The sequence below is a fragment of the Dipteris shenzhenensis genome, chromosome 2, assembly GCF_047967505.1.
Source record: "Dipteris shenzhenensis isolate YYH24624 ecotype China chromosome 2, Dip_SZ_1.0, whole genome shotgun sequence".
Classification (NCBI taxonomy): Eukaryota; Viridiplantae; Streptophyta; class Polypodiopsida; order Gleicheniales; family Dipteridaceae; genus Dipteris; species Dipteris shenzhenensis.
This window is the reverse complement of record NC_141597.1, coordinates 17,711,657-17,738,692: the sequence shown is the minus strand read 5'-3', so window position 1 is coordinate 17,738,692 and position 27,036 is coordinate 17,711,657. Positions and strand designations below refer to the sequence as shown.

At 40.9% G+C, this 27,036-nt stretch overlaps 1 protein-coding gene across 1 annotated transcript; it reads left to right on the top strand.

The window, feature by feature from the left end:
- The first annotated feature begins 1,332 nt into the window (after nt 1-1,332).
- On the top strand, nt 1,333-27,036 carry LOC147904410 (serine/threonine-protein kinase PEPKR2-like). The gene is made up of 3 exons (XM_087391397.1): nt 1,333-2,012; nt 26,470-26,573; nt 26,840-27,036. The coding sequence occupies exons 1-3, from the start codon at nt 1,333-1,335 to the stop codon at nt 27,034-27,036; spliced, it is 981 nt and encodes a 326-aa protein (XP_087247523.1).

Below are 27,036 nucleotides of genomic sequence, written 5' to 3'. Positions count from 1 at the left end.
ATAGGATTTTTTGGGCCTCATCCTTAGAGAGTGCCGAGAATCCTCCTTGGCTCTTCCTTGCCAAGATATCAGCATAAGACGGGGGAGATCATACTTAACAATATATTTCTCGGGGAGCACCAAGGCATCATCTGTTGCTTCATTCAAGGGAACCCCATGAGTCCCTTATTCCAAACTCATTCCTTTACTAAGGTCTCCGAAATGATTAAACAAGGACATCATGTCTACAATGACCATTAACCTACGATCTCTTTTCTATAGGGACCTTTTTAATGGATTGATTAGTGTTTGAACATGTAGGTGATTGTATGATGCATGCAAGCCTGAGAATGTGACCCTATTGCAACAACCCAATTTGCAATACTTGCAGGAAAAATGATTTACGTACGGGAGAAAAGCAAAACCGTGCATTTGAAATTTTTGCATTTTATCGTTCGGAATTGGTAACGGCTGGAACATTATGTACACTGCTTTTTAAGGTGTTGATCGCCACGTCCATCTCATCCTGAAAAGCCCTGACAAGCAAACCGAGTTCTTAGTTTTTGTTATAAATATAGTTGGAGATCATAGATGTATCACTCCAAGCTTGCTCTAAGTTCGTTCTGCTGCTCGTAGTACTACAGACGATCGAGAAGATTGTGCGTGGCGCAGAGAACGACGAAGAATTTGGTTTGATAGCGGGAAGCAATGCAGAAAAACGGCAAAATTTGGTCTCCGATTCGGCCCCAATCGAAATACTGAGCGAGGCATTTGGAGCTCAAGGGCTCTCCTCCTATCTGCTGCCTTAACCATCCTGCCAAGCTTCCTCAGGGGTAAGCCCAAGACGCTGGGGCGCTTCCGTATCGCGATACCTAGTAGAACACGCACCTCTTGCTTCGTTTTAAGGTCCTCCTCACTCCCAGGCTTTGCCTTTCAAGCACGGCATATCTATGGCGATTCCGATCAGTGACAGATGGCAGGTGTTTTTTCTTACGAGGGGCCACGCTTTACAAAGGATTGACGATATGGCCACAGGGGTTCCCGCTCTTAGCACTTTCACGTCCCAAGGTGACGATAAACCAATTCGGTTCTCGGGTTTCAGCTTTTGGAGGAACGATGATTAAGCATCATCAACAGTACATGCCAGCAAATTTCTGCAATCGACGCTTGGTCTCCGTCCCAAGATCAAGGCCCCATTCTGTCTCCATTCTGGCTCATTCCTTCTTTTTGCATTTGCGTTAAACAGCTCATCAGCTTTTTGCCCACCTTTGGAGCGCCATTGCTCGCTTAACGCTCATTGAGCACAGGCTTCACGCTCACTGTTCCTGTGCTCATCTTCTATCTTCCGTCACCATGGACGAATTTGATATCTTGGAGCCCCTCGGTAACGGAGCGTTTGGCCAAGTTCGCAAGGTTCGCCACCGCTCCACCCTTCAGGAATTCGCTGGCAAAGCTGTTCGTTGCACTCCTAGCGTTTGGAGCGAGATCGCCATCATGCATCGTCTCTCGCTTCACTCCACCTCCTCCTCCCCCGTCGTCAGGTTGCATGGCGTCATGATTCATGATTCGTATGTTTACTTATTCATGGACCTATGCAAAGGTGGAACCCTCTTGGACTTCATGAGCAGCGTTCCAAAGATCACAGAAAGACAAGCTGCGATCATATTCAAACAATTGGTGTTGGCTGTGATCCATCTTCACGAAAGGTCAGTATTTCATAGGGACCTGAAACCTGAAAACGTTCTGTTTCTGGAGAAAGGAAACCCTTTGTCGCTCAAGTTAGCAGATTTTGGATTGTCCACCGAAATGCACCACCCGACTCAACAATTTTCAGAAAAGTTGGGCACGTTTGAATACGCTGCACCAGAAGTAATGGAAGGCAAGTATAATTCCACCGCAGATATCTGGAGTCTAGGGGTGATCTTGTATGAAATGCTCGGTGGAACACTTCCTCGGGGAGACAAAGCTTTGTGGCGTGCAGATCTCGACTTTAACAAGGCACCTTGGAACAAAATCTCCCGTGCTGCAAAGAGGTTGTTGCAAGGCATCTTGTGTAAGGAATCCAAGAGAAGACTCTCGTTACAACTAATCCTTCAACATACATGGATGCTAATAAACACACACAAGCTCCATGAAAGTCAGAACGGCTCTCATTGCTGCAAAGATGTGAGCGATGGTCCTATTGTTTCCACGATGTCGTGTGTGGAGAATTGTTAGCGCACACCAAATCATAGTGCTTCCTTTTGCATTAAGCTTGCCATGCGAGGCTTGAGATGCTTAGGTGTATAAGTAAAAGATGGATGTTATGATGATGGATATTTCTTCTTTCCTTTATATGTCTTTACACTTGACATGACCATGTTTTGTGCTATAACAATAGTGTTTATGGTAATTAATATAGATTGCCCCAAGGATTGCTTGATTTTCTTTGAGTTGCCAATAGTTCGAGCAATAAGCACCAAGCAAGGCACAAGAAGCAAGCAATGACAATCGAGCGAGAACAATCAATATTTAGTTAATTCAATCAATCACATGTATTTAAAAACTGAGAATAAGAAATAGCCATGAAGCATAATCATTTAAGCACTAAAATATCGTATAGCATATAACATGTCATACTTTTATTTTTTATATAAAAAAAAGAACTGAAATGCAACAAAACTGTGAAAGCTATTATGCCGACTTAGATTAAAAAAGAAAAGATTTTACAAAAATGGCCAAAGAAAGGGCCAAGCCCTAGGCCTACGCTAAGACTAGCAAGGTAGAGACTTCCAAGAAAATAGAAACAAACTTAAAGAGCCTTGCCACCTCAACTAGGCAATCGACTCCAAAGAAGCAACTGAATATCCTGTAAGGTGAGTCATAGGGGGATTAACCCTATACCCTTGGGGTTTTAGCTATCTAAGGCAAATCTAATTGTGAGCTAACCAAATAGCTTTCACCATCACGGCACGAACAAGAAGCCAACAAGTAGCCAGTGTTGAGGGGAGGCCAGACACATCCCCAAGCGAAACTAATTTTTAATTGGATCTCAGACTCGAAGCCCGACATGGGCCTGACATAAGACCATCCTTTCTAGTAGCATTTTCCACCTTACTCCAGAGAGATCTAGAAGTCGAACATTGCGAGAACAAATGCCAGAGAGATTCCAAAGCTCTACCACACAACATACAAATTAGGTTGATCATCAACCACTTCTGAATAAACTTCACCCAGAACGGTAACCAAGTAAGAGCCAATTTTCAATGCAGGAAGCTATATGCTCCCACTCTACACCCTTTCCATATGTTTTTAAACATATCTTTCCACCACCCCGGGGAGCATCTCAACCCCTAGACTTTATTAAGATCCAAGGCATTGTTGACCATCCTTATGACACATCTATAAATCACTTCGGTAGAGCTTTTTTGAAGGCATGTTTTGGCCAATTATCGCTACCTATATCTCTAGCTACTAATCGTTTGCACAGGGATCCCATAGCTGAGCCCAAGAGTAGAGGCCCTTTTTGAATAGACGCTAGGCATGAACTAAATCAGCATGGCAAACTACACCCCATCAGCACTCACAACCTTACTCCACCATATTGAATCACCCAAATTTGCATCTTCCCATAAATCACCATGACACTTTCATTTTAGATGCTCAATAGAACATTTCCAAGCAGCCACTAGCCCGCCCACCAAATCAGAGCCCAAGATCTTGATAGAAAAATTTGAGAATACCCTCTCATACCACAGCAATCCTACACATTTGCCATGCTCAATGAACTAGTGTGTCAACTCAGCCATGGGAATACAACGTATAAACAATTTTGGGAACCATTTCCCAATTAAGGCCATGATTTTGATACTAATATCCAAAATGTCCAAGCCTCCCAACAACTTAGGTAGTTCAAAGGTTACCAGGGAATATAATGCATTCTGCACTTACCTTCTTCTTTTGCCCACAAAAATGCTTGGAACAACCTTTCAATTTCTTCCCAATGTGATTTCTTGAAGTTTCATATTATTGCCACAAAAGTAGAGAGTATATGTTTGATCACAATAGATCTGGCATTCTAACCCAAAGATATACCTTGCCAATATTTCAGCTTCCCTTTTATCCTCTCTTTAAACCATGGGCACTCCTACATATTTGGTTGATCTCCCTTTTCAACTTTTCAATTTCTTCCCAATGGGTGCTCCTACATATCTGGTTACTTAACCTTGTCAGACCCAAGAGATGGTAGAAGATCTAGCCCATTAAAGCAATTGATATACACTAGTTCTTAGGGCAAAGGACTTTTGCCATAGCTTTAGACATAACTCAATGCCTTGTAGAATATGTCCATGACTTTCATTAGGGAAACTGCACAACCTTGACTGTCTTGAGCAAGAACCATAATCCCATCTACAAATAACTGAGATCCTAACTATCTTCCCAAAGGTAGCTTCAAGCCTTGGAATTTTTTCAACCAGCATAGATTTCTTGAGCATAGAAATTAGTGGAATAGTGCACATTACAAAAAGGAGTGGAGCAATTAGACACACCTATTGTATTGAACACATTAAGTCAAAAGCACCCACTACCCCACCATTAATGCACCACGTAGTTGAAGCATTACCAAACAACGTATGAACCATTTTGATGAAGGCATCACCAAACCCCAATCGGCTTAGCATAGCAATGATGAAGTCTCAACGAACTTGGTCATAGACTTTGTCTAAGTCGAGACCTTAAAGAATGCACTTTTGACCTAAAGCAAACACGTAATCCAAAGTGGTAAATATATTTAAAATATTTTCAAATATGTCTCAGGATCTTACACACCCACATTGTTCTCTATCCATAAGTTTTGAGCTAATATTTGTGATCCTGATAGGCTAAGACCTTGGCCATCACTTTATACAATGTGTTTAACATCATAATTAGCCTCCAATCACCCACCTGAATTTTAGGTTGTCTCTTAGAGAAGAGTCTAAGTAAACCAACATTTATGTCTTGAGATAGGAAGCCTTGAGACCCTAATCCATTCAACATTTCAAAGAGATCCTGCTTAATGAAATCCCTAAAGGTAATATGAAACTCAAATGAAAGTCTATCTAGACCAGGGGACCTATCCTTCTTCATTAATTTGAGAGCATCCCATAGCTCCTCCATAGAAAATGGTTTAGACAAACACACCCTTTAGGCATCTGTAATTTTGACATCAACCCTTGACAAAGAATTCTCCAAAGCATCCACCCAAATCCTGATCTTGAGTTGGTTGTTGGCCCAAGAATTTGCTAAAATGATTCTTGAAAACATCAACTAGATGCCAAAACTCAGTTTCCACTTTACCATGTTGAACCAAGACTCTCTCTATCCCCTCCCTCTCAAGATTTTGTCTTATAGCTTGGAATTTTTTTTGGGAAGGGCAATCCATGTTTGCTTGCCCCTAAACCTAGCTAGTTCAGCGTCTTCTACTTCTCTAGCTTGGATAGCTACTCTCAACTCAGTATAAAGCATGACCAAAGATAAAGAACTCCATTCTTTTTAACAAAAACCAAAAAGCATTCGATTCTTCCTACAAAGGCATCACTTTTGACTTGGCCTTTTTCAAGAGAGCCACACAGTCACATTGCTTCATATAAACCACAACTGCCATGTACATTCCATGACAAATAGGGATCATTCTTGCCTTACAACAATCCCAATTTGAAATGCAATCAGTTATTTGATAAAACCTTATAAGCATCCTAAAGGAAACTAAAATGGTTCTCATTTCCATTAGCAAAACCTCTTGCCATGTCTTTGAGAGTTTTGGTCACTGATCTATTTCCATGTGTCTGTATGTTTTGACCCGCAGCATCAAGAACCACTTTCCCCAGAGCTTTCTCCTCCTAGCATCAGGCATCTCTTCATCTCCTTCACCCAAAATCTTTGATCTTTGCATAAAGTCAACATTGAGCATAGTCTCTTGTTTTGCAAGTTCTCACTAGCATTATAACAACTAGGGAAATCTTTCAAAACCACCTGCTTCGGGGATATAGCTTGCTTATGTGATGATCCCAGCAAGGTAGGTGAGTGGTTATTAGCAAACCTAATGCTTTCTTATAGAATTGTCCCACACATTTCAGGGAGCAACAAATGCTGATGTGCAAGATGTGAAGGCAGAGATGGTACTACAAGAAAGGGAAGGTCCTAGCCCCTCAAAGTTTCCTGCTAGTAAAGTATTGGCCCAAAAGGCAATGCTTGGAAGGTGGCCAGAAAAAAGGGGAAAGTTGATGAGGTCTTTCTTGATGTGCTAAGAATTTTAGTTCATCATAATTTTAATATCACGGAGAGTCAAAGTGATCAACGTCTAGGTTGATTTGTTGATCCTTAGATCATGCTTAAAGATTGCATTGTAACCAATCATCCTTTGGTCCTTGAAAGTGCAGAATAGGACTACAATTTTAAAGAAGAATCTTGACTACATCCTTAAAAATTGTGATGAAATAATAGGAATCATGAATGATTCGACTCCATTAAGAAAACATTACTTAAATTATATGAATGATGAAATACTTGGACTCTATTAGGAACACAAGTACAATAAAGAAATTATGAGAAATATTTGCAAGAAATATTTGCAGAGACTCAGCATGGAACCTAGGATCTCAAAGGATCTTAGATTATTCTTATGGAGAGGTGGACTGTATTGTGAGAAGCTTTGAATCAAATTCAATTTTCTAGAGTCTCACATCTAGTATAACATCTTTTCTTATGTATCACTCTCCATTGTCTAGGGCTAGATCCCCTTTTAGTTGATATAAGGAGGGTGGTATTGTAGGGAGTAAAAAGAGGTGTAGTCCTCTATGTTGGCACTTTGGTTATATCTTTTGGATGGCTAATTATATGGCTTGTATTTATATGAGGTCCAAGTTTAAGAGTTATAAACTAAGATCATGTAGAGGGAAATGATCTCTTTAATATTTTGAGCACAACCAATCAAAAATTCTATAATCATAGGTTAGTTAAAATATTACAACTTTGTATGTGAAACTAAGAAGATATACAGACTAAACTAGATACATGTTCTAATCATCTAAACCATTTTCACACTCTTCGAACATCTAGGCTTCTTAAAGGATAACTACTTGGTTAAAGCATTACATGAAACCTAAGGTAAATTGAAATGATCAAATCCAACTTGTATCTCTCCAAAGATTCATTATAAAAAAACAAACAATGAATATAGCTTTCTTGTCTTTTATCCTTCAATTACATTTGTCACTTTTTTCCATTTTCCTTACCATATCTTCTGTATAGCACAAATGAAAGCTACACAAACCTTGTAGACCACATGTCAACATGAAATTCCTTATCTAAAAATGAAATGTAAATATCTATTATTTAAGTACCAATATTATCTCAAGATGACACCCACTTCACGAAGAAAGTCTCATCCAAATGGTTGAAAAGCATTAATATGTTCTTTTGATGCATTGTTGGTAGGCATCACTATATACTCAACATCTTCACCATCCTAATTAGGTAAATCTAGTGGAATTTTGGCACATGATGGTTGAACAAGGGGCTCTACAACACTACTCAATGGTAGTATCACTATTAGAAGGAAAACATGATTAACTAGTCGCTTGGAATGCACCCATGAGTGGTGTGGTGCCACATCCCATTTTCATGACTAGGCCACCTAGAGGACATAATAAGCTCAAAATGCATGCAAAAAAATTAGTTGATTTCTCTTGTACATTCCTAGTAAATTGATCCCACCATATTTGGGGTATTTGGAAGGTAATGAGTCTAATAGTCACTCATCTAGATGCATGGCCTCTCAAAGAATGCCTTTCTTCTATATAGAACATGAGGGGATGATACCCTATGCACCTAACAAACATAAGCAAGGAGCCCACATTTGCATAACCACAATAAATATTTGAATAATCTTTATTTCATCAAACCATTATCATCAACGAAGACAACCACATAAACACAACCATTATCATCAAACGAAGACAATCACATAAACACAACTAATCAAAATATCTTCATTGTGGTCCTTTAGATGAACATAAGAAGTTTACTAAAAGCTCTTAGATATCAATGCTCCACTCTTGTGTAACTACGTGGGAACCAGCTAACTCTACTTGTAAGCCCCCCATATGAGGAGAAGGCATTTAAGTAGCTCGGTTATCCGGTAGGTCCTGATTTGGACACCAGATGAGGGCCATGTGTAGCCTGATGGCTGGACGGCTTCAAATAGAGTTGGCACACCACCAACTAGGCTACATGCAAGTGTAGGAAATCATCCCTTGACTGACCGCACTGAGGGTAGATGGAGCATTTCTCGGGGCAGCCCACTCTTGGGTTGCGGGGCCCGTTTGGAGCCTCAGATGATCCCAGATGGCTATGGGCCGAACGGACACCGTAGGTTAGTTGCTCTGTTTTGTGCACTAGTTCTATGGCCTATTTCAGGACTGACCCTCAGTCGACCATTTTGGGTGGACTAGGTCGGCCACCCAATTGAGCCTAACCGACTACGATTGGTGGCTATATAAGAGTAAGCCCATGAAGCCCATATCATCACTGGCTACAGCAACCTTGATTCCTTAGCATTCAACCTCCGTCTTCTACTATTTCCAGCATGCCATTGAAGCTTCTTTCATAGGAGTGCACGGCTAGGAGGCATCGCCATCTATTGTATCAATTCTATAGTAATCAAAATTTTGATCCTTCATACTATCTTATTTTCACTCTTACACACGAGATCCTGTTATCTATTGAGCATAGACGTTGTATTATTTTCTTACATTGTATCAGAGCTTGGACTCTAGCAAGAAGATTTGGTAGTGTGTTTCTGTTTGTGAGCAGATTGTGAGAGATGGCCCAGCCCGCAAGACTGCGAATCCCACCGTTCGGCGAAAGCGGAAAGTTGGACGGCTCTAACTATCCTTTCTGGAAGTTTAAGATGAAGACCATCCTAAGCGCATATGAGCTTTGGGACACTGCTATTGGGGTGGACGTGAGGCCGATTTTGAGACCGCATAACAACACATAGTACCAACTACGGATGAGATTCTCGCGTGGACAAGAAGAAATGCAGATGCACTGTGTTCTATTTTCTGTAGTGTTAGTGATTCCATCATGGCGTTAATTCAACATGTCACCACAGTGGAGGAGGCATGGACGGTCTTGGAAAATCAGTACGAGACCATGAATCAAATGCGGATTCAGAATCCAGAGACTCAACTCGCGAATGAAAAGTTGTCTGAGTCTGAAGTGGTAGAGAAGTTCATCACCAGGGTGAAGAATCTGCGCGATCAGATTATTTGCAATTATTTGCAATTAGCATCACCATCACCAGCAAGAATCTAGCACAAAGGTGTATATGGATTCTCCCACCAAAGTATGATGGTCTTGTTACGGCGCTGAATATGCAAAACAGAAATCCACCCCTCAACTTTGAGGATTTCAGTGTGATGCTTCTGGAGGAGGAGATGTGTTAAAAGACAAGGACTAGAGAAGATTCGGCTTTCTGGACCGAATCAAAGAAAGATAAGGGTAAGGACTCTGGTAACCCATTTTCTTCTGATGAGAAAAAGAGAAAGAAGAAGATCAAGTGCTTCTATTGCAACAAGGCAGGGCACAAGCAGAATGAGTGCCACAAGAAGATTGCAGATGAGAAGAACGGAGTGAAAAAAGAGTTCAGCAATAGCATGCAGGTAGTACCCATAGAGCTGTTTGTCGCAATCGAGGAGATTTGCACAAAGGCAGTTCATGTACCTGTAGATGAACCTTGGATCATTGACAGTGGTGCATCGCGCCACATGACCAGTCGGAAGGATTGATATACCTCTACAGCCGGTAGGGAATGACATCATGGTAGTAGTCGACAATGATGCAAAATGTCTAGCAAAAGGAGAAGGTACGATTGCTCTCAAGTCAGATGGAGTTGTAAAACAGTTGTCAGATGTTCTTTATGTGCCAGATATCAAGAGGAACTTGTTGTCCATTTCTGCGATCACGGATCGGGACCTCAAAGTTCAATTCAATAAGAATGGTGCACAGATCCTGGATCTTCAAGGAAAGGTCGTTGGTAAAGGTACATGGCGCAACAACATTTAAGAACTCTCAGCTTTCAGTGCTCGAGCGGATGTGAAGAACACTAAGCTGTGGCATGAGAGGTTTGGTCATCTAAACCTTAGTTCTTTGAAGGAGATGCATAAAAGTGGAATGATTGCAGACCTACCAGAAATTTCAGATTTGCCCAATGTATGTGAAGCTTGCATGATGGGCAAGCAGCATCGGTAGCCCTTTCCTAAATAGGCCAGTAGAGCAAAGGCTCCTCTAGAGCTCGTTCACATGGACCTCTGCAGAAAGATGGAGACGGAAGCTTTGGGTGGTTCCTTCTACTTCATGATGCTGATCGATGACTACAGTAGAAGGATATGGATATACTTCCTGAAGATGAAAGACGAGGCTTTCAATAGGTTCAAGGAATGGCATGTAATGGTCGAGAAAGAATCGGGGAGGAAGGTGAAGAAGCTGAGATCAGACAGAGGTGGAGAGTTCACATCGACTGAATTCAAAAGTTACTGCAAAAGTCATAGAATGAAGAGGCAGAAACCCCCGCCACATACATCACAGCAAAATGGAGTAGTAGAACGCAAGATGCACATCATCTATGAAATGGGCCGGAGTATGATAAAAGGGAAAGATTTGCCAAAGAATTTCTGAGCTGAAGCATGTAACACTGCAGTTTACATCTTCAATCGTAGCTACACGAAGGCTGTGAACGAGATAACTCCACTGCAAGCCTTTTTTGGTAAGAAACCTTCCGTTGCACATTTCAGAGTTTTTGGATGTGACTGTTTTGTGCATGTCCCTGATGCTACCAGGACCAAATGGGAACCGAAGAGCCGGAAGTGTATTTTCTTGGGCTACAATAAAGAGGCAAAGGGTTACCATCTCTATAACCCTGTTACCAAGAAGGTAATTGTAAGTTGCGATGTGGTCTTCTCAGAACAACCGCATCAATTGGAGGAGGATGCTTTCTTCCCAGACAACCAGGACTAGGATATCCATCCAGTACTACCACCAACAGTAGACCGAACTCCCCCAACCGTGCTTGGGAGGATTCAAGACAAAGAAGATGAAGAAGAGCCTATAGAACCACAACAGCAATGGCCATTTGCAAAGTGGGTAAAGCAGCTTTTGGATGGTAGAGAACCTCCAACAATTGAGGAGGAACCATCTAAACACCGCTGGTCCAAGAGATTAGAGGAGCAAAGAAGGGCGTAGAAACACTTGGTCAACTATGCTTTGATGACATAAGTGATCCATGCTGATGAACCCAAGTGTCTTGAAGAGACACAAGGCGATGATAGGTGGATGGAGGCTATGGAGTCGGAGTATGGCTCCATAATGAAGAACAACACTTGGGACCTTGTGGATCGACCACCAAAGCGTAACGTAATCAGAAGCAAGTGGGTGTACAAGATCAAGAACAAGTCTGACGGCACGTTGGATAAGTACAAGGCTCGGCTCATGGTAAAAGGATTTGCACAGGTACATGGTTTTGATTATCAAGATACTTTTGCTCCCACAGCTCGACTAACCACAATTCATAGTGTTTTGGCTTTAGCTACCAAGGGAAGTTGGCCCGTGTTTCAGATGGATGTGAAATCCACCTTTCTGAATGGAGATCTTAAGGAGGAGGTATACGTGGAACAACCACCAAGTTTTGAGATCCCCGGTTTAGAAGGTAAAGTTTACAAACTAAAGAAGGCACTTTACGGGTTGAAATAGGCCCCACAAGCATGGTACTAGTGAATTGATGCCTACTTTCTGCAAAATGGGTTCAAGAGGAGCCCATCTGATGCAAATTTGTATATCTTCAGAGAAGGAGGCAGGTGTATGATCATGGTCCTTTACGTGGTTAACCTTATCATAATAGGGAACCATGAAGAGAAGATCTCACAGATGAAGCATTTGCTAGGAAGAGAGTTTGAAATGACAGACCTCAGATTGATGCATTTCTATTGGGGGATTGAAGTTTGGAAGGAGCCAAAACAGATCTTCATTTCACAACTGAAATATGTTGGAGAGATACTGAAAGAATTTGGCATGGCTGAGTGCAAAACAGTTGGTACCCCTATGGAGGTTGACGCGGAGCTCTCAAACAAGGATTCATCACCACTGGTGGACGAAGTGAAGTACAGAAGGCTTGTGGGCAGCTTGATCTACCTGTGCAACACACGGCCGGACATCAGCTTTGCAACTGGTGTACTAAGTAGGTTTTCCAATAAGCCTTGGGAGAACAATTGGAGGTTAGGGATGCAGGTGCTGAAATACATCAAAGGCACACTTGATTATGGCATCACCTATACCAAGGGCAACATCTTGACCAGATTCTATGACTCAGATTAGGTAGGAGACGTGGACAATAGGAGATCAGTGATAGGGTACTATTTCTCACTTGGATCTGGAGTTGTGTCATGGGTCAGCAACAAGCAACCCACAGTTGCTCTTTCTTCTACCAAGGCCAAGTATAAATCTACATGCTTTGCTTCTTGCGAGGTAGTGTGGTTGAGGAGGATTTTAGGGGACATGGGTGCAGTGCAGAACAAGCCTATGCAGTTATCATGTGACAATCAGAGTTACATGGCGATTGCAAAGGACCTGGTGTTCCACGCTCGCACAAAACACATTGAGATTCAATATCACTTTGTACGCGAGCTAATCATGGATGGAGAGGTCGACTTGGTGTACTATCTGACTACAAAGAATGCTACGGACATCTTCACGAAGGCTCTTGGAAGAGACTTGCTAGAGAGGCATCTTCATCGACTTGGCATTGGGCCGAAAAAGTAAGTTCACTTGCGGGTGAGGGGGGGTTTTAGATATTAATGCTCCACTCTCGTGTAACTATGCGGGAACCAGCTAACTCTACTTGTAAGCCCCCCATATGAGGAGAAGGCATTTGAGTAGCTTGGTTATCCAGTAGGTCCTGGTTTGGACACCAGATGGGGGCAATATGTGGCCTGATGGTTGGATGGCTTCAGATAGAGTTGGCACACCGCCAACTAGGCTACATGCAAGTGCAGGAAGGCATCCCTTGAGTGACCGCACTGAGAGTAGACAGAGCATTTCTTGGTGCAGCCCACTCTCGGGTTGCGGGGCCCGTTTGGAGCCTTAGATGATCTCGGATGGATGTGGGCCGAATGGAAAGCGTAGGTTAGTTGCTCTGTTTTGCACACCGGTTCTATCGTATGGTCGGTGGCCTATTTTGGGACTGACCCCCAGTTGACCATTTTGGGTGGACTGGGTCGGCCACCCAATTGAGGCTAATTGACTATGACTGGTGGCTATATAAGAGCAAGCCCGTGAAGCCCATATCATCAATGGCTACAACAACCTTGATTCCTTAGCATTCAGCCTCCGTCTTCTACTGTTTCCAGCATGCCATCGAAGCTTCTTTCACAGGAGTGCACGGCTGGGAGGCAGCGCCATCTATTGTATCAATTCTACAGTAATCAAATTTTTGATTCTCCATACTATCTTGTTTTCTCTCATGCGTACGAGATCCTGTTATCTGTTGAGCACAGACGTTGTATTATTTTCTTACAAAAACAAAGACACAATGTCTTTAGGTCTTTAACATGAATTTACCTCTATATCCATGTAATGCATGGACCATTCACACAAACGGTATGCAATAGTCATAAAGTCCAAAGTTAAATATGATATTATTCTTATTAATAGCTAGGTTTAACATTAGTTTATCTACTAATGGATAAAATAAGAACAACCTTCCTCCATCAGCCCCACTGCAGCCACTACCGATACCTATTCCATGATGGAATCCCAACATCTTCCTCCATCTCATGACTGGTTTGGAAGCCAAGGAGCACAATGTATGTAGCCCATTTATCATTCTTGCCTAGTGTCATCCCCATGTACTCTTTATCCTTGCTAATCACTCCTAGGAAAAACTCGTATGCCTTTGTATATATTATTCTTGGAATTGGCAAATTCCAATCCCATGGAAACATAATCACCACAAGCACTACCATAAAATGGATGTGTTTCTAAGGAGCAACATGGCATCCATAGGTGGTAAAGTATAAAGTCCAAACTTAGTCAGAAATTATCTTTTTTCTTGTCAATTCATGGAAAAATGTTGTTAATAGATCACAATGCTGCTCAATTAAAAATTTAAAAAAGAGAGAGACATCTACCATGACCATGCCCAGCCAATATACCCCCACTTCATCTCATGAGGTGGACTTTCCTCAATATTTTCTTCTACATTTGAGAAACACAAAGAGATTAAAATTTACATGGATACAAATAGCTTCATTATTTAAATGAGAGAGTAGGTACCTTTTGTGTTGCCTAGATGCTATTTTGTAATATCCACCCCAATACCTTTCTTTTGTAAATCTTGCTCCATATATAGATCTCTCTCTAGTGTCAAGGCAAATCAATCCACCATGGCATGAGAAAGCCCCCACTATGACAATGTACACATGCTAGAAGGAGACATGCAAGTAGTAGGCCTCCCTATCTCTAATCAACCTTGCATTGCCTAAGCATCTCTATGAACTTATTTTCTTTTGTGAAATGATAAAAATTACTTGCAATAAATACTATTAACATCTTTTTTGCCAAGAATCTTCACTCTCTCTTGCTTGAGTCTTCTTTCTAAATTCACTTTCTACTTTCCTCCATAATGATGACCATTGACTTCCTATAACATTTATTACAAATGTCTCCTCCCCATCACATTTGCAGATGGACACAATGAATGGCCCCTTCTCAAGAAGGCAACCCTCATATTGGAAAGCAATTTTTAGTGCCAACACATCACTTCTTAACCCTATGTCTTGACCATATGTAATCAATCTACAGAGTAGTATCCTCAGACACTCACCAAATCCAAGGAGTTTGCACCAACCAATCACATCTCCTCCATTAGCCATATATAAGTCAAAATTTCAAGATCATTGTCCACATCATCATTCTCTTGACTGCAATATAGAACACTTAGCTTGCCCCACATTGACAGCTACCAAAGTCTCACCAACCTTAAGTTTCACTAAATTCATATCCATATATTTTCCTCATCTATAGATTGATCCATAAGCCCTAGACTTGGAGGATCATGCTTCTTTCCCCTTTGTGCCTAGGGAGAAGAAAACACTAGAGGTTTGGGGTTACATCCAAGTTTACCATAAAAATTTGCATTTTGATTTGGTAATGAAAACTGCTTAGAATATTTTGAAATAGAATGTACGTTGGTTTTGCAGGTGCCAAAGGAGTCACATTCAATTTTGAAATGGTCCTTTGACCAAACCGATATCCAAAGTGTGATCAAAGGTCATAACAATGGTGAGCTACTTGAACTTGAGGGCTATGGATCCTATAGTATAGAATGGCATCTAGATTGCTGACATCACTCAACGCTATCAAATGTATGTTTAATGTGTCACATGGAGAAAATACAAGCCATCATTGTCCATTGTTCATGCAAAAGAGAGCACCATTACAAGCAAGTAAAAAGAACAAAAAACAATGGGCATGTGAACTTGTAGGGATCGATTAGACTAAGGCATTGGATTGTGATGTTCCAGGGAAAGATCCATCATGGAGCCCCATTCTTGAAATTCCTCTTGAGAGAGTACACATTTGTGCCCTTCATGCTATTGTCAAAATAATTGAGAAGCTAGTTCACTTGTATATCATAGATGCATATCACTGCAGCCACTACCAATACCTATTCCATGATCGAATCCCAACATCTCCCTCCATCTCATGACTGGTTGGGAAGCCAAGGAGCACAATGTATGTAGCCCATTTATCATTCTTGCCTAGTGTCATCCTCATGTACTCTTTATCCTTGCTAATCACTCCTAGGAAAAACTCATGTGCCTTTGTGTATATTATTCCTAGAACAACGATATAGAGATGACTTGCAGGGTGATCAAATCCCAGTAAAGGTCTTGAGACCATTTCCCATCATTGCTAGAATATAGCACACGTTCCGATGCAAATCCATAGTGGAGTTGATGACTTGGCATGCTATAGATCAGTCCACTGATGACACATTGAGGATTCCTGTAGATTGTGCTACTTGGGAGCACATAGACAATCAGTGGTGGCCGGACTTTGCGAGAGAGCCATGCAATTTACCTCTTGGGCTTGCCATGGATGGCATGAACCCTTTTGGGTTATGCTCGATAGCTTGGTTGACATGGCCTATAGTCTTGGTGAATTACAATATCCCACCATGGCTAACAATAAAGAAGGGACACCTCATGCTTGCACTACTTGTGCCAGGGAAGTACAAGGCAAAAAATATGGACATGTACATGGCACCTTTGATAGAGGAGTTACAGACCTTATGGAGAGGCATACGGGTCTTTGATATTTCCAGATCTCCTAAACATACCAATGACATTTTGGTTAGGGGAATCTTGATGTGGACCATGCATGACTACCTAGGATATGGAGAGTGTGCAAGTACGTGGTTGTGTCTTTACATGTATAATGATACTTTTATGACTCTCTTTCTAGCACATGTCTTATACTAACACATTCATGCATGCATGCAGGACTTGCAATAAGTGGGTACCATGCTTGTTCTATTTGTGGGAAGGGTTTGAGTGCGCTTGCATGACACTCCAAACATATGAGGAAAATGGTTTATGAAGGTCGTCCTCGATACCTTTCGTCAGACCATCTTGCGCGTGAAGGCTAGCTTGATCCACCAGCACCATCTTTGAAGACAAGTAACTGGATTCAAGATTGGAGGGATGATGGAGAGGAGCCTCCTTCTAGTATGAAGAGGCTATCCATCTTTCACGAGCTTCCTTATTGGGGTTAGTACAAATCAATCATCTCTTGGATCCCATGCATACTTTCAAGAATTGGGGGCTACTATTTGGGCACACTTGGTTGGTGACAAAGACTCAAGAGGAGTGCGACACGACTTGCAAGCTATGGATAGGATGCCTCATTTGTGGCCCCAAGTGCATGGTCGTAAAGTTCTTCTCCCAAAAGTAGCATGGATCCTCTCCAAGAGAGAGGAGGCAGCAGTCAAGCTGGAAATTGCCTCTTTTTGAACACCAACAGGGTACATGCATTGCTTGAAAGGAGCATTTTCAAAGAACAATAAGCTTAGTGGGCTCAAGTACCATGATTGGGACAAGGTATCATAGGTATTCTAAGCTGTAGGACTAGTGTACCAATAATCATGATGCATTATATTAGTGTAATTATGATTATGTTATATTATTGACATGACTTCTTTGTTGCTTGGATAGTTCATCCTCCCAATTACATTAAAAGCGTGCTTACAAGATGATGTTAACTCAAGATCAATGGTATTGTAAGATATGCTTACTATCGGCTCACATTGATTACATTTTTTTCAATTTATGTTGAATTATCTATAGAAAGATTATGAATCTTACATGGGCACATGAAATAGGTGGATATCTCAAAAAGAGATCTCCATATCAAGCATCGAGAAGGCTAGGGTGGCTCCATCGAAGTCGAGTGCTTGCTCGAGAAGCACTTTCCCTTGAGTATTATGACAACTCAAGTGCACTTGCTTATGCACATAGTTGATGAGGTGGCCATTGCAGGTACCGTTCATAGTCGATGGATGTTTATTCTCAAGCAGTTTATCAAAACGTTGAAAGGATTAATGGGGCAAAATGGGGCCACATCAAGCCCTGTTTTACCCCACAAGTTTTTTGTGTGTGTTTTGTTAAAGGTTGATATATACCAATGCTTTACTAGTGTCGGTATATACCGACCTTTACCAACATCAATATATATCGATGATTATATACCGATGCACATTTTCCAATGCTAATAATGACATAATCACTGACCTTTTTGCCCTTTAAATAAAAACTTTTTAATGTAAAGAAGGTCGATGTTTGTGTGTCAAAAATGGGCCTATACCTTGGAGGGAGAGAGAGAGAGAGAGAGAGAGAGAGAGAGAGACCATCATTCGGTTGGTTGCAAGTTGCCAATCTACATCACTAGAAACAAACAAAGTTATGCTCATCAATTGCCTTTCAACACCTATTCTATTACCCTTAATGGGATTTAAAATATTGATAACATGGGGGTGTGCCACCGAGAAATAGAGAGCTCGCACCCTCAACACACATTATTGACACACTGAATTGGCAATCTTAACATTAGCTTCTATCTAGCTATACCATCTATCCCCCATGCAATCTCTTCTAGCAAATTTGGAAGAGGGCATGCCCTTTTATAGAATTTTAGCTGCTGTGAAGTCCACCTAGATTCCCTCATCCACGTGTTTTCTTGCCTAGAGCTCCTTAACTATCCCTATCCTAACATCCACATGAATGCCTTCATAATTGTAGGTCTCAACTACCTAGCTTTGTGGTTTTGATCAACCCACTATTGCCTCAGTGTCCTTGCACTTATGGCCTCACTTCTTCATATTATGTGCTTCCACCGTTCACTTTAATCTTTTCCTTCATCTTTTGCTTCCATGTTTGACATTCTTTTTCTCTGTCTTTTGTCATTTCCTTTCTTATTAGACTTTTGCCTTTGTCTTTTAGAGCTAGAGCTTCTTTTTCTCCCTTGGCCCTGTTTACCTTTGGCCAAACCTTTCATTCTTTGGTATTCATACTTTGGGTTCATTGCTCAAGCTTTGTCTTTGGCCTTTGGTGTTTGGTCTTCAATGTTAACATCCCTTCAGTGTTAACAATTGCATGCATGCATTTTGTATCATGTTGCATGCATGTAATCTATATTGTGTTGCATGCAACATGATGGAGGGTTGCATGCCTCATTCTCCATCATGTTGCATGCTTGCATTCTTTATCATATTTTATGCATACAATCTGCATCATGTTGCATGCATTAATTCTCCATCGTGTCCTACCATCATGTTGCAGGCATGCATTTTATATCATGTTGCACTTGTAAGTGGTAAAATATACTTGTAATTGATTATACATCCATCATGTAGCATCATCATGGATCCTATCATGTAGCATCATCGTGTTGCACTATATCATGTAGCATCATTATACATCATGTCATCTTGCATCCTATCATGTAGCATCACATCTTGTTGCATCATGGAGTGCATCATATTATCATTGTATTGCATCCTATCATGTGAAATGTTGCATGCACTCATATAAGATGTTACATGTACTTGAATTGTGAGATGTTGCATGTTCCATGAACTGATATTAAATTTTCACATGTGTGCAGATGCATGCAGACTATCTTTCCAACTATTTGCAATTCACATGTGACCATATATAGACCTTTCGCTACCTTCACACAGTCCATTCAAAATGTCAAAAGGAGATGAGTCATGTTGTGATGATAGAGGCAGAAGAGCAAGAAAGAGACCACTTACATGAGAGGGCACTCAAGAAGAAGAGTGTACTCATGCATTTAATAGAAACTTTGAGCACCTACAAAGGATTACTATTGCACCTATTCAATGCTTGCTAGAGACTAATCCAACGAACCTCACAATGGGCAAGTCCCACTAGTGCTCATTGAAAAGACATTAAGAACTTTCTCTCCAAGGATGATGTGTTATCCATCTAGCCACTAGATGCAAAGGACTAATTTGATGCAAAGGGAAGACAATGAAGGTGAAGGTGCATGGCCTTAGGTTCTCATCCCATTGTGAGAAGCATGGGAGATGGAAAAACATTGATTGTCAGCACTTGGAGACCCAAGCTCAAGAGCATATGTACATTAACATGTAAGTTGCAAAGAGCCCTACCATGGGGATGTGCCTTTGTACTTTGAAAATATGCTATATATGCACTTGTGAAAAGACTCCCAATAGACTTCACCTCATAAAGCGACAAATGAATGAAGCCTCAAATTGATGTTGTAGTAACACAAGAGATGCATTTGGATTCATTGTTGAGAGACAATGGAAGAGAAATTCAAGAAGCTTTGTGATGAAAATAAAGCTCATTTTGAGGAGATTCAATGCTTGCAAAGTACAAATATAGGTGAATGAGAGATGAAGTTACATCAAACACTATCATGGCTCTACAAACAAGATTATAAAGGTTAACCAATTTTAATGCATGCTTCACCAAAAAGTGTGAGCCACACTTGAGTCACATTGCAAAGGGTAGAGTTAGAGGACGCAGAGATGCTAATATGTCACCTTTCTTCAAACCAAACTATTTGAGTGTAGGTGCTCCCACTGGGCAATGATAACGGACTCATATATGTTAATATATGAGTTAGAGGACGCAGAGATGCTAATATGTCACCTTTCTTCAAACCAAACTATTTGAGTGTAGGTGCTCCCACTGGGCAATGATAACGGACTCATATATGAGCAAATTTGGCCCAAAAGAAAATGCCAACTGCAATGGTAAAACAATGGCAATCCCAATGCCAATAAATGCCAAAATGCCTCAAGCATAAATGTTGTCCATGAGCATATGCATCAACAAAATCTCATCCAAGAGATCATAGCAAAACTTATGCATCCACTGCAATATTTCAAAGTTGTCCCTCAGCATAAAATAGCATCTGTTGCTAAATGTCCATACATAAAGCATTCCATTGCACCCCAATGCAAACCACAAATGAGCACACCAAGCTCAAACTGCAACCAAAGTGATCTGCATAAGGTATATCCAAAAAATCACAGCCCCACGATAATGACTATTAGTGAAAATAGAACTTGGAATGCCTCAAAACATGGGTATCACTGCATAATCAGCCGACAATCTGCAAATATCTCTCTTCTGTTGAAACTCCAAAATCTGAACCGATGAATGGGAAATGGGGAGTCAACCCTTGCAATTGACCTGTAATCAAAAAATCAAATCTTTAAACCTTTGAATGGATTATTACACAGAAACAAATGATTTGGCATCTCAGTGAGATAGAACTTCTCCAAATCTCCACCGAATCACGTAAGAGCTGATAGGTAGGGGTTTTTGGGCCCCTTCAAAATGCAATGGAATAGATGGTTTTGCAAACTGTGGCCCCAATAACCGGGTCTAACACATGGACCAAAAAACGTTTTTGCAAATAGCCCTATTTGTAAACACCACTGGAGTGCAAATGATGAGCAACACAAAAGTTTTAGGACCTCCAGAGTCCACCAAATTTGACAGATTTGTGAATGATTGCTTTAAACTTTAGTTCCAACACACAGGTAGAAAATGGTTTAAGCAAAGACAGTGAGTCAAAAATCTAATGAAATGATCCCAAATTCACGAATGAATGGGTTTTCAAACTCTTGAAGTGCAATGGATACCAAAAGCAATCAATGGTTGCCTCTATAGGTAATTTCAAAATCTCAATTGTCAAAAGGAATAGGAGAATCATAAAAAAAAGGCTTTTTCCTCCAAAACCACTTGTAGGCTTGCAAAAAACCACTCAAGGAACTTTCCAAAGGATTTTGCAAGGTCTCTACACACTAGGATGCAGGTAAAATCACACAAGGGAGATTCGCCTTCCTCTTTAGAGCTACAACAATAGACTTCAAGCTCTAGGCTGACACCCAAGCTCAACTAGAACACCCGTGCTCTGATACCAATTGAGAGATCTCAACAACAAAAGAGGAATGGAAGAAGGTGAGAGAGAGCGAGAGCCAAAAGAGAGAGCCACACAAGTTTTGATTGGTTTAGAACACCCTAATCTTTTATGTTATCCATATATATATATATATATGTGTTTGAGTATTGCACATAACCGGGGTTAAGGCACAGTGGCCTTTAATCCCCACAGCCCAAACTTGGTACACTCACCACAATACTTGGTTCTATAATCCTCCTTGGTGTGCCCCTAAAATGAGCACTTGTCATACCACTTTTCATTGGTTTAGGTTCTGCCTTAAATACCCATTTCCTATGCAATGCCTTCTTGAGGTGCATGTATCCTTCTTGGTTGTATTTGAGGAATCTTCATCCTTGTTCTTGCTCTTGCTCTTTTTCTTTTGCTTCAAATTAGTGGCCCCCCTCTTCACCAGGCCATAACTTGGTCAATCAAACTCCAAATATGGTCATGTTTGTAGTCAAAATGATCAAAATGATATGAATGAATCCATTTATCATGTTAGAGTGTCTAAATTCTACAACTTTAAAAAGTTTGTACTTATCTTTGTTTCATCATAGCTAAACCTTATCAAACTCTTATATTTTCTTAAATTTTTCTCATATAGAGTTCAGGTCCTTGGTTCTCTCCCTCCCTGCTCCATAGTTTAAACATTTTATTCATGTTATCATTTTGTGTACAAAATGGATCATATCATATGGGTAGCATAAAAATCGATGAGCTACAAAATTCAAATAGTTTTTTGTGAAGGATTTTTATAGGAGGAGCTTCTATATCATGGATGGGACTATTTTTGTTTGTATGTAAGTTCACAAAATAAAGAAACCCGTTCAACTCATGTGCTATCTAACATAATTTTGAGTGACTACCTCGAGGTGTAGACATTGCAACATTTCCCCTTTTGTATCTATTGAATGATTTCTAACTTGCATGGATTTATTATTTATCAAATAATAGGTTTTCTCTTTGTATGTTTCCATAGTAAGTACTTGATCGGATAACATACCTAGTAGCGTGTTTTTTTTACGGATGTGCATGACACGAGCAAAAATAGTATTTAATGCTCGATGGACCATGCAAAGCATATCCGATGGGCACAACACTTTTTGTACACCTCAACTAGGTGGAATTGACTTACATGCAAAGTGGCACACGCATCCCATTAGTGCTTGATTGGATAACATACCTAGTAGGCTCATGTTTTTTTACGGATGTGCATGACACTAGAGCAAAAATAGTATTGAATGCTTGATTGACCATGCAAAGGATAACTTGGCATGTCCATCTGATGAGTACTTGATCGGATAACTTCTCCCACCAATAAATTAAGTACTAATTAAAAATTATAATAAATGAGTAGATTATTAAAAAGAGACTAATATTTATGTAATTGTTGCTACTATAGCTTGCTTGCGAAGGACTCTCACAAAGGAGATAGCTATAGATTTTGTTCCAGGGATGGATGTGATTTTATGTAGCAAAAGAGAAGTAGTTGCATTTAGTACAATCCATGATAGTGATCCCAATTCAGTTTGCCACTTTCGAAGACTTGGCGAAGATAAGGTGGCAGTTACTGTATCAAAGATTCTTAGCGCACATGTTGAGCTAAAGTATAAATGTGGAGATATGGAAACACTTGGAGATGTTATGCCCTACAATACATCCAATAAATCATTTATAGCATGGGACAAAGATGAGACTTATGCAACAGACATTATCAAGAATACAAAGTGCACCACCTTGGATTTTACTATAGGGGACATTTTACAAAGAGTTCTTTTGGCTTTCACAACTAAGAAGAGGAAAACTGTTTTCAGCCTCCACCTTTGTGTGTATTCCCCCATTGTGTATGTGAGAAAGCCGCAAGTGAGACTTCTTCCCTCTCTCCCACTATCTTCACAATTTCAGCTTTAATGATTGCTTGAATATCTGTTTTAACGTAAACTTCCTCCTTCTCATCATCAACATCCCACTAGTCTGCATAAACTCCATTTGACTTCTTTTCTTTGCCTTCTTCTTAGGCTTCCGTCAGACTAGAACTGTTCGAAATCGAAACTGTGGACATCTCCATTGTTGGAAAATTGCGCACTATAAAACTCTTGTACTGATCAAGAATACTCAGCACATCCACTTCAAAAATTGGTACAAGAGATGGATTTCTTTTAAGGAACCATTCCTGCTCATCATCTTCCACTTCGGCCACCATGTTAATGCCTTCAGCTCTGCCAAGGGCTGAACCCTTTTTGGTACACTCCTTATTGGAACCATTACCATTTTAAATTTCTTCTTTCCTTTTCTCTTGGTCACCCTATCAGCCTCCCAATCTTGCTTGATCTTGGCTACCCAAAACCACGGCCTGCCAAGTAGCATAGAGTAAGATTGCTCATCTCCCTCCAATCTGAGGACCACAAAGTTGACCATAAACCTCAACATGCAAACTCCAATCTATTGATTCCTCAAAATTCCCAAAGTTTGGACCGTCCTTTGGTCTGCCATCTTCACTTGAAAAGGAGTTGGTTCCAATTCATTGCGACAGAATTTCCTGTAAAGGTCTTCGGATAAAATATTCACACCCGACCCTCCATCTAATAGGACTTCTAGTATCATCTATGACTTATACTTTACTTGAATAAGTGGTATAGTATAGTCCACATCCTCAATCTGTGCTGCATTAACAAGTTAATAGGTGGAGCATTCAGCTCAGAGACCACATGAGGACACAGATATGTCCTCTCTTTATGACATAGGTAGATAAACCACTTGAGTGACAGTAGCACTTGCTAGACAGTGGTCCACATCACGAAGACTATAGAGGAGAAGGATAGACCCAAAAAAGTCGAGCAACAGTAGCATTCTATTATTGATTTTCTTCCTTGATGCTAGCTCTCACCCAATCCTGAGCCATTGTCAAATGAGCTTCCCTCTCCCCTTAGCTGCCTAGTGGAGTTGGTCCCATAGATATCATACACAAGTCCATCTACTTAGATGGACAGTCAATCGATTGATAGCTAGCTAGGGGACTCTTCTTGGTGTTTGCTTCACTTTTTGGGTGCTATTGTAGCGATATCGTGAGCATCACAGTCTTGGCAAGGGCTAGTATAGTAGAGAGATCAATGTGCCCAAGCCCATGTGAACCAACTCCCCAAGGAAGAGCCTATGGATATGGGGTAGGATGAGGACCAACACTACTTGTTGCTACTGTGTGCAAAAGTACTGCTCATGAAAAGGGGAAATTGCCCTTTAATAACGGAGAGGGATGAGAATCTGCTTTGACTAGTATGTTGGGGGGCCAATTGGCCTCATTTGGAGGGCTTACTGCCCTATATAAAGGGCCCTAGGTAGGGCGTCAAAAGTACTTTAGAGATCTTGCATTGGGCGACATCGAGAGCCCCAATTGATGTAGAGTGCATAAAGGGAGGAGGAGCCTCCCAAGAGGCCGCGATATCGCGGCCTCTTGGGAGGCTCCTTCTGCCAATTTTATGAGCAAAAGCATGGAGCTTATTTATTTAGCATGGAGCATGTTATGGGCAGTATGTCAGCCCCCTCACAAACTGATGATTGGTTTGTTGACTCGGGTGCCACCAATCATATAACCTACCATGGTGAATGGTTTACTCATAAAGATAAGATGTCGGATGGAAAGTTTGTGGCTACGAGGGATGATACCATGCATAAAATCACACATATTGGAAACATTGCGTTGGTTGATAGAAATGTTGTCGAGAAGTACACATGCACACCAACACACCAACACACACACACACACACACAAAATTTGGTTTAATTTCATTTTAAATCATAAATCATTAATCTATAAAACCATAAGTCAATTCAAAAAAACCTTAAAATCGATCTTGGGAAAAACAAGATGAATTTCATTCATGTGGCCTACCCTAGATGGTAAGCAGAAAAGGGGGCGAATTGCAAGCAGATTGCAAGCAGAGAAAGAGAGAGGGGGGGGAGAAAAAAGTGGACGATTTCAAGGGATGAAGAAGAAGAAGAGGGGAGAGAGAGAGAGAGAGAGAGAGAGAGAGAGAGAGAGAGAGGTGGAGAATTTCATAGGAAAGAATTAGAATACTCACATGCTCCTCCGATCAATGCATGCCAAAAAAAAGTGAACATAAAAATAACTAAATACTTGATTTTTCTCTTTGGAGGCTAAACTATTACCAAGGGGGTTGGAGGCCAAACGATTACTAAGGGGGGGGAAACTAACCTTTGAAAATAAAGATTGGTAAAGGGCCATTTTTGGCCTTCTTGGGGGGAAAGGCTTTAGTGAAGGCTCATTTTGGTGGAGATGATAACTTTCTTTTTGGGGTTGGCTGCATGGAAGTATTTGATTGGGAATTGATGTCTGGAACACATACACGATTGGCATGGACCCAAGGCATTGAAGTTCCTTTTTTTGTCTTGGCTACTGGAGTTCAACTGTCACGTGGTCTTTGCTTATGCATTGCCACATGTGGTTGTTTCATTTTGGCCAATTAGGCACGAAGCTACATGCATGCAACTTTTGAAAGGCATTAGATAGCATGGAACATGGATTGTATCTACCAGAGCTTTTTATGATCCAAGGGAGATGCCATAGAGCTGATGACCATGGGAGATTATGCATGGCGGTGCTTCTTCTAAGCGTCTCATGCAAGGGAGATGCCCTCGAGCCCCGATGACCATGGGAGCCTACCCATGGCAGTGTACTGTCCACAATTGCTTTGATTTGCCAGCACTGGTCAACGCAATTGCATGTCTCTTCGAGGTTTCGATGGGTGGATGGTGGATGGCCATTAAATTAATATATTAGAGTTTGCAAGGGGTGATTTTTAATGGTGTTCACGACAACACATTTAAAAGGGAGTGGGTGGTTCATGGATTGTTCATCTTTGTTGTTTTTGCACTTGTTACCTTGCCTCACAGCATTCTTCTCATCTTATCAAATCTATTGGGCATCGCTGCAATGGCTTACGATTCACTTGTCCCTGCGAAATCCATGGAGAGTGACAATATGAAATTTGAGCAGGGTACCTTGTGTTTCTGCTTCATATTATGCTTCCTTCCTTTCTTCAGATATATCTTTGCGTGCACAATTTGATATGTTTTTGCATCTACTTCTTTCTAGAATTCAAAAAGTTTTTGGAATCTAGTAACAATACTTCTTGAAGAAAAGGTCAAAGATACATGGGTATGATTTGATATGGTCGTATTATTCCATGAAAGTAAGATTATGCATTTTTTCAGAAGGTTTGTCCCTAACACTTAGTTGACAAAGCACTTTGTCATTGTGCAGGTCGAGAATGTTTAGTTGAAGTGAAGGAGGAAGTAGATACTTGTGAGTTTGGTATGATAGATTTACCAGATGAAGAAAGCTTGGTCGCAGTGAAGGAGGAAGTTGAGACTTCGGAGTTTGCGATTGATGATTGTGAAGACTCTAATAGAAACATCGTAAGCGACATGATGGAAGATAGTCATCAGAGCGGTGGGTAA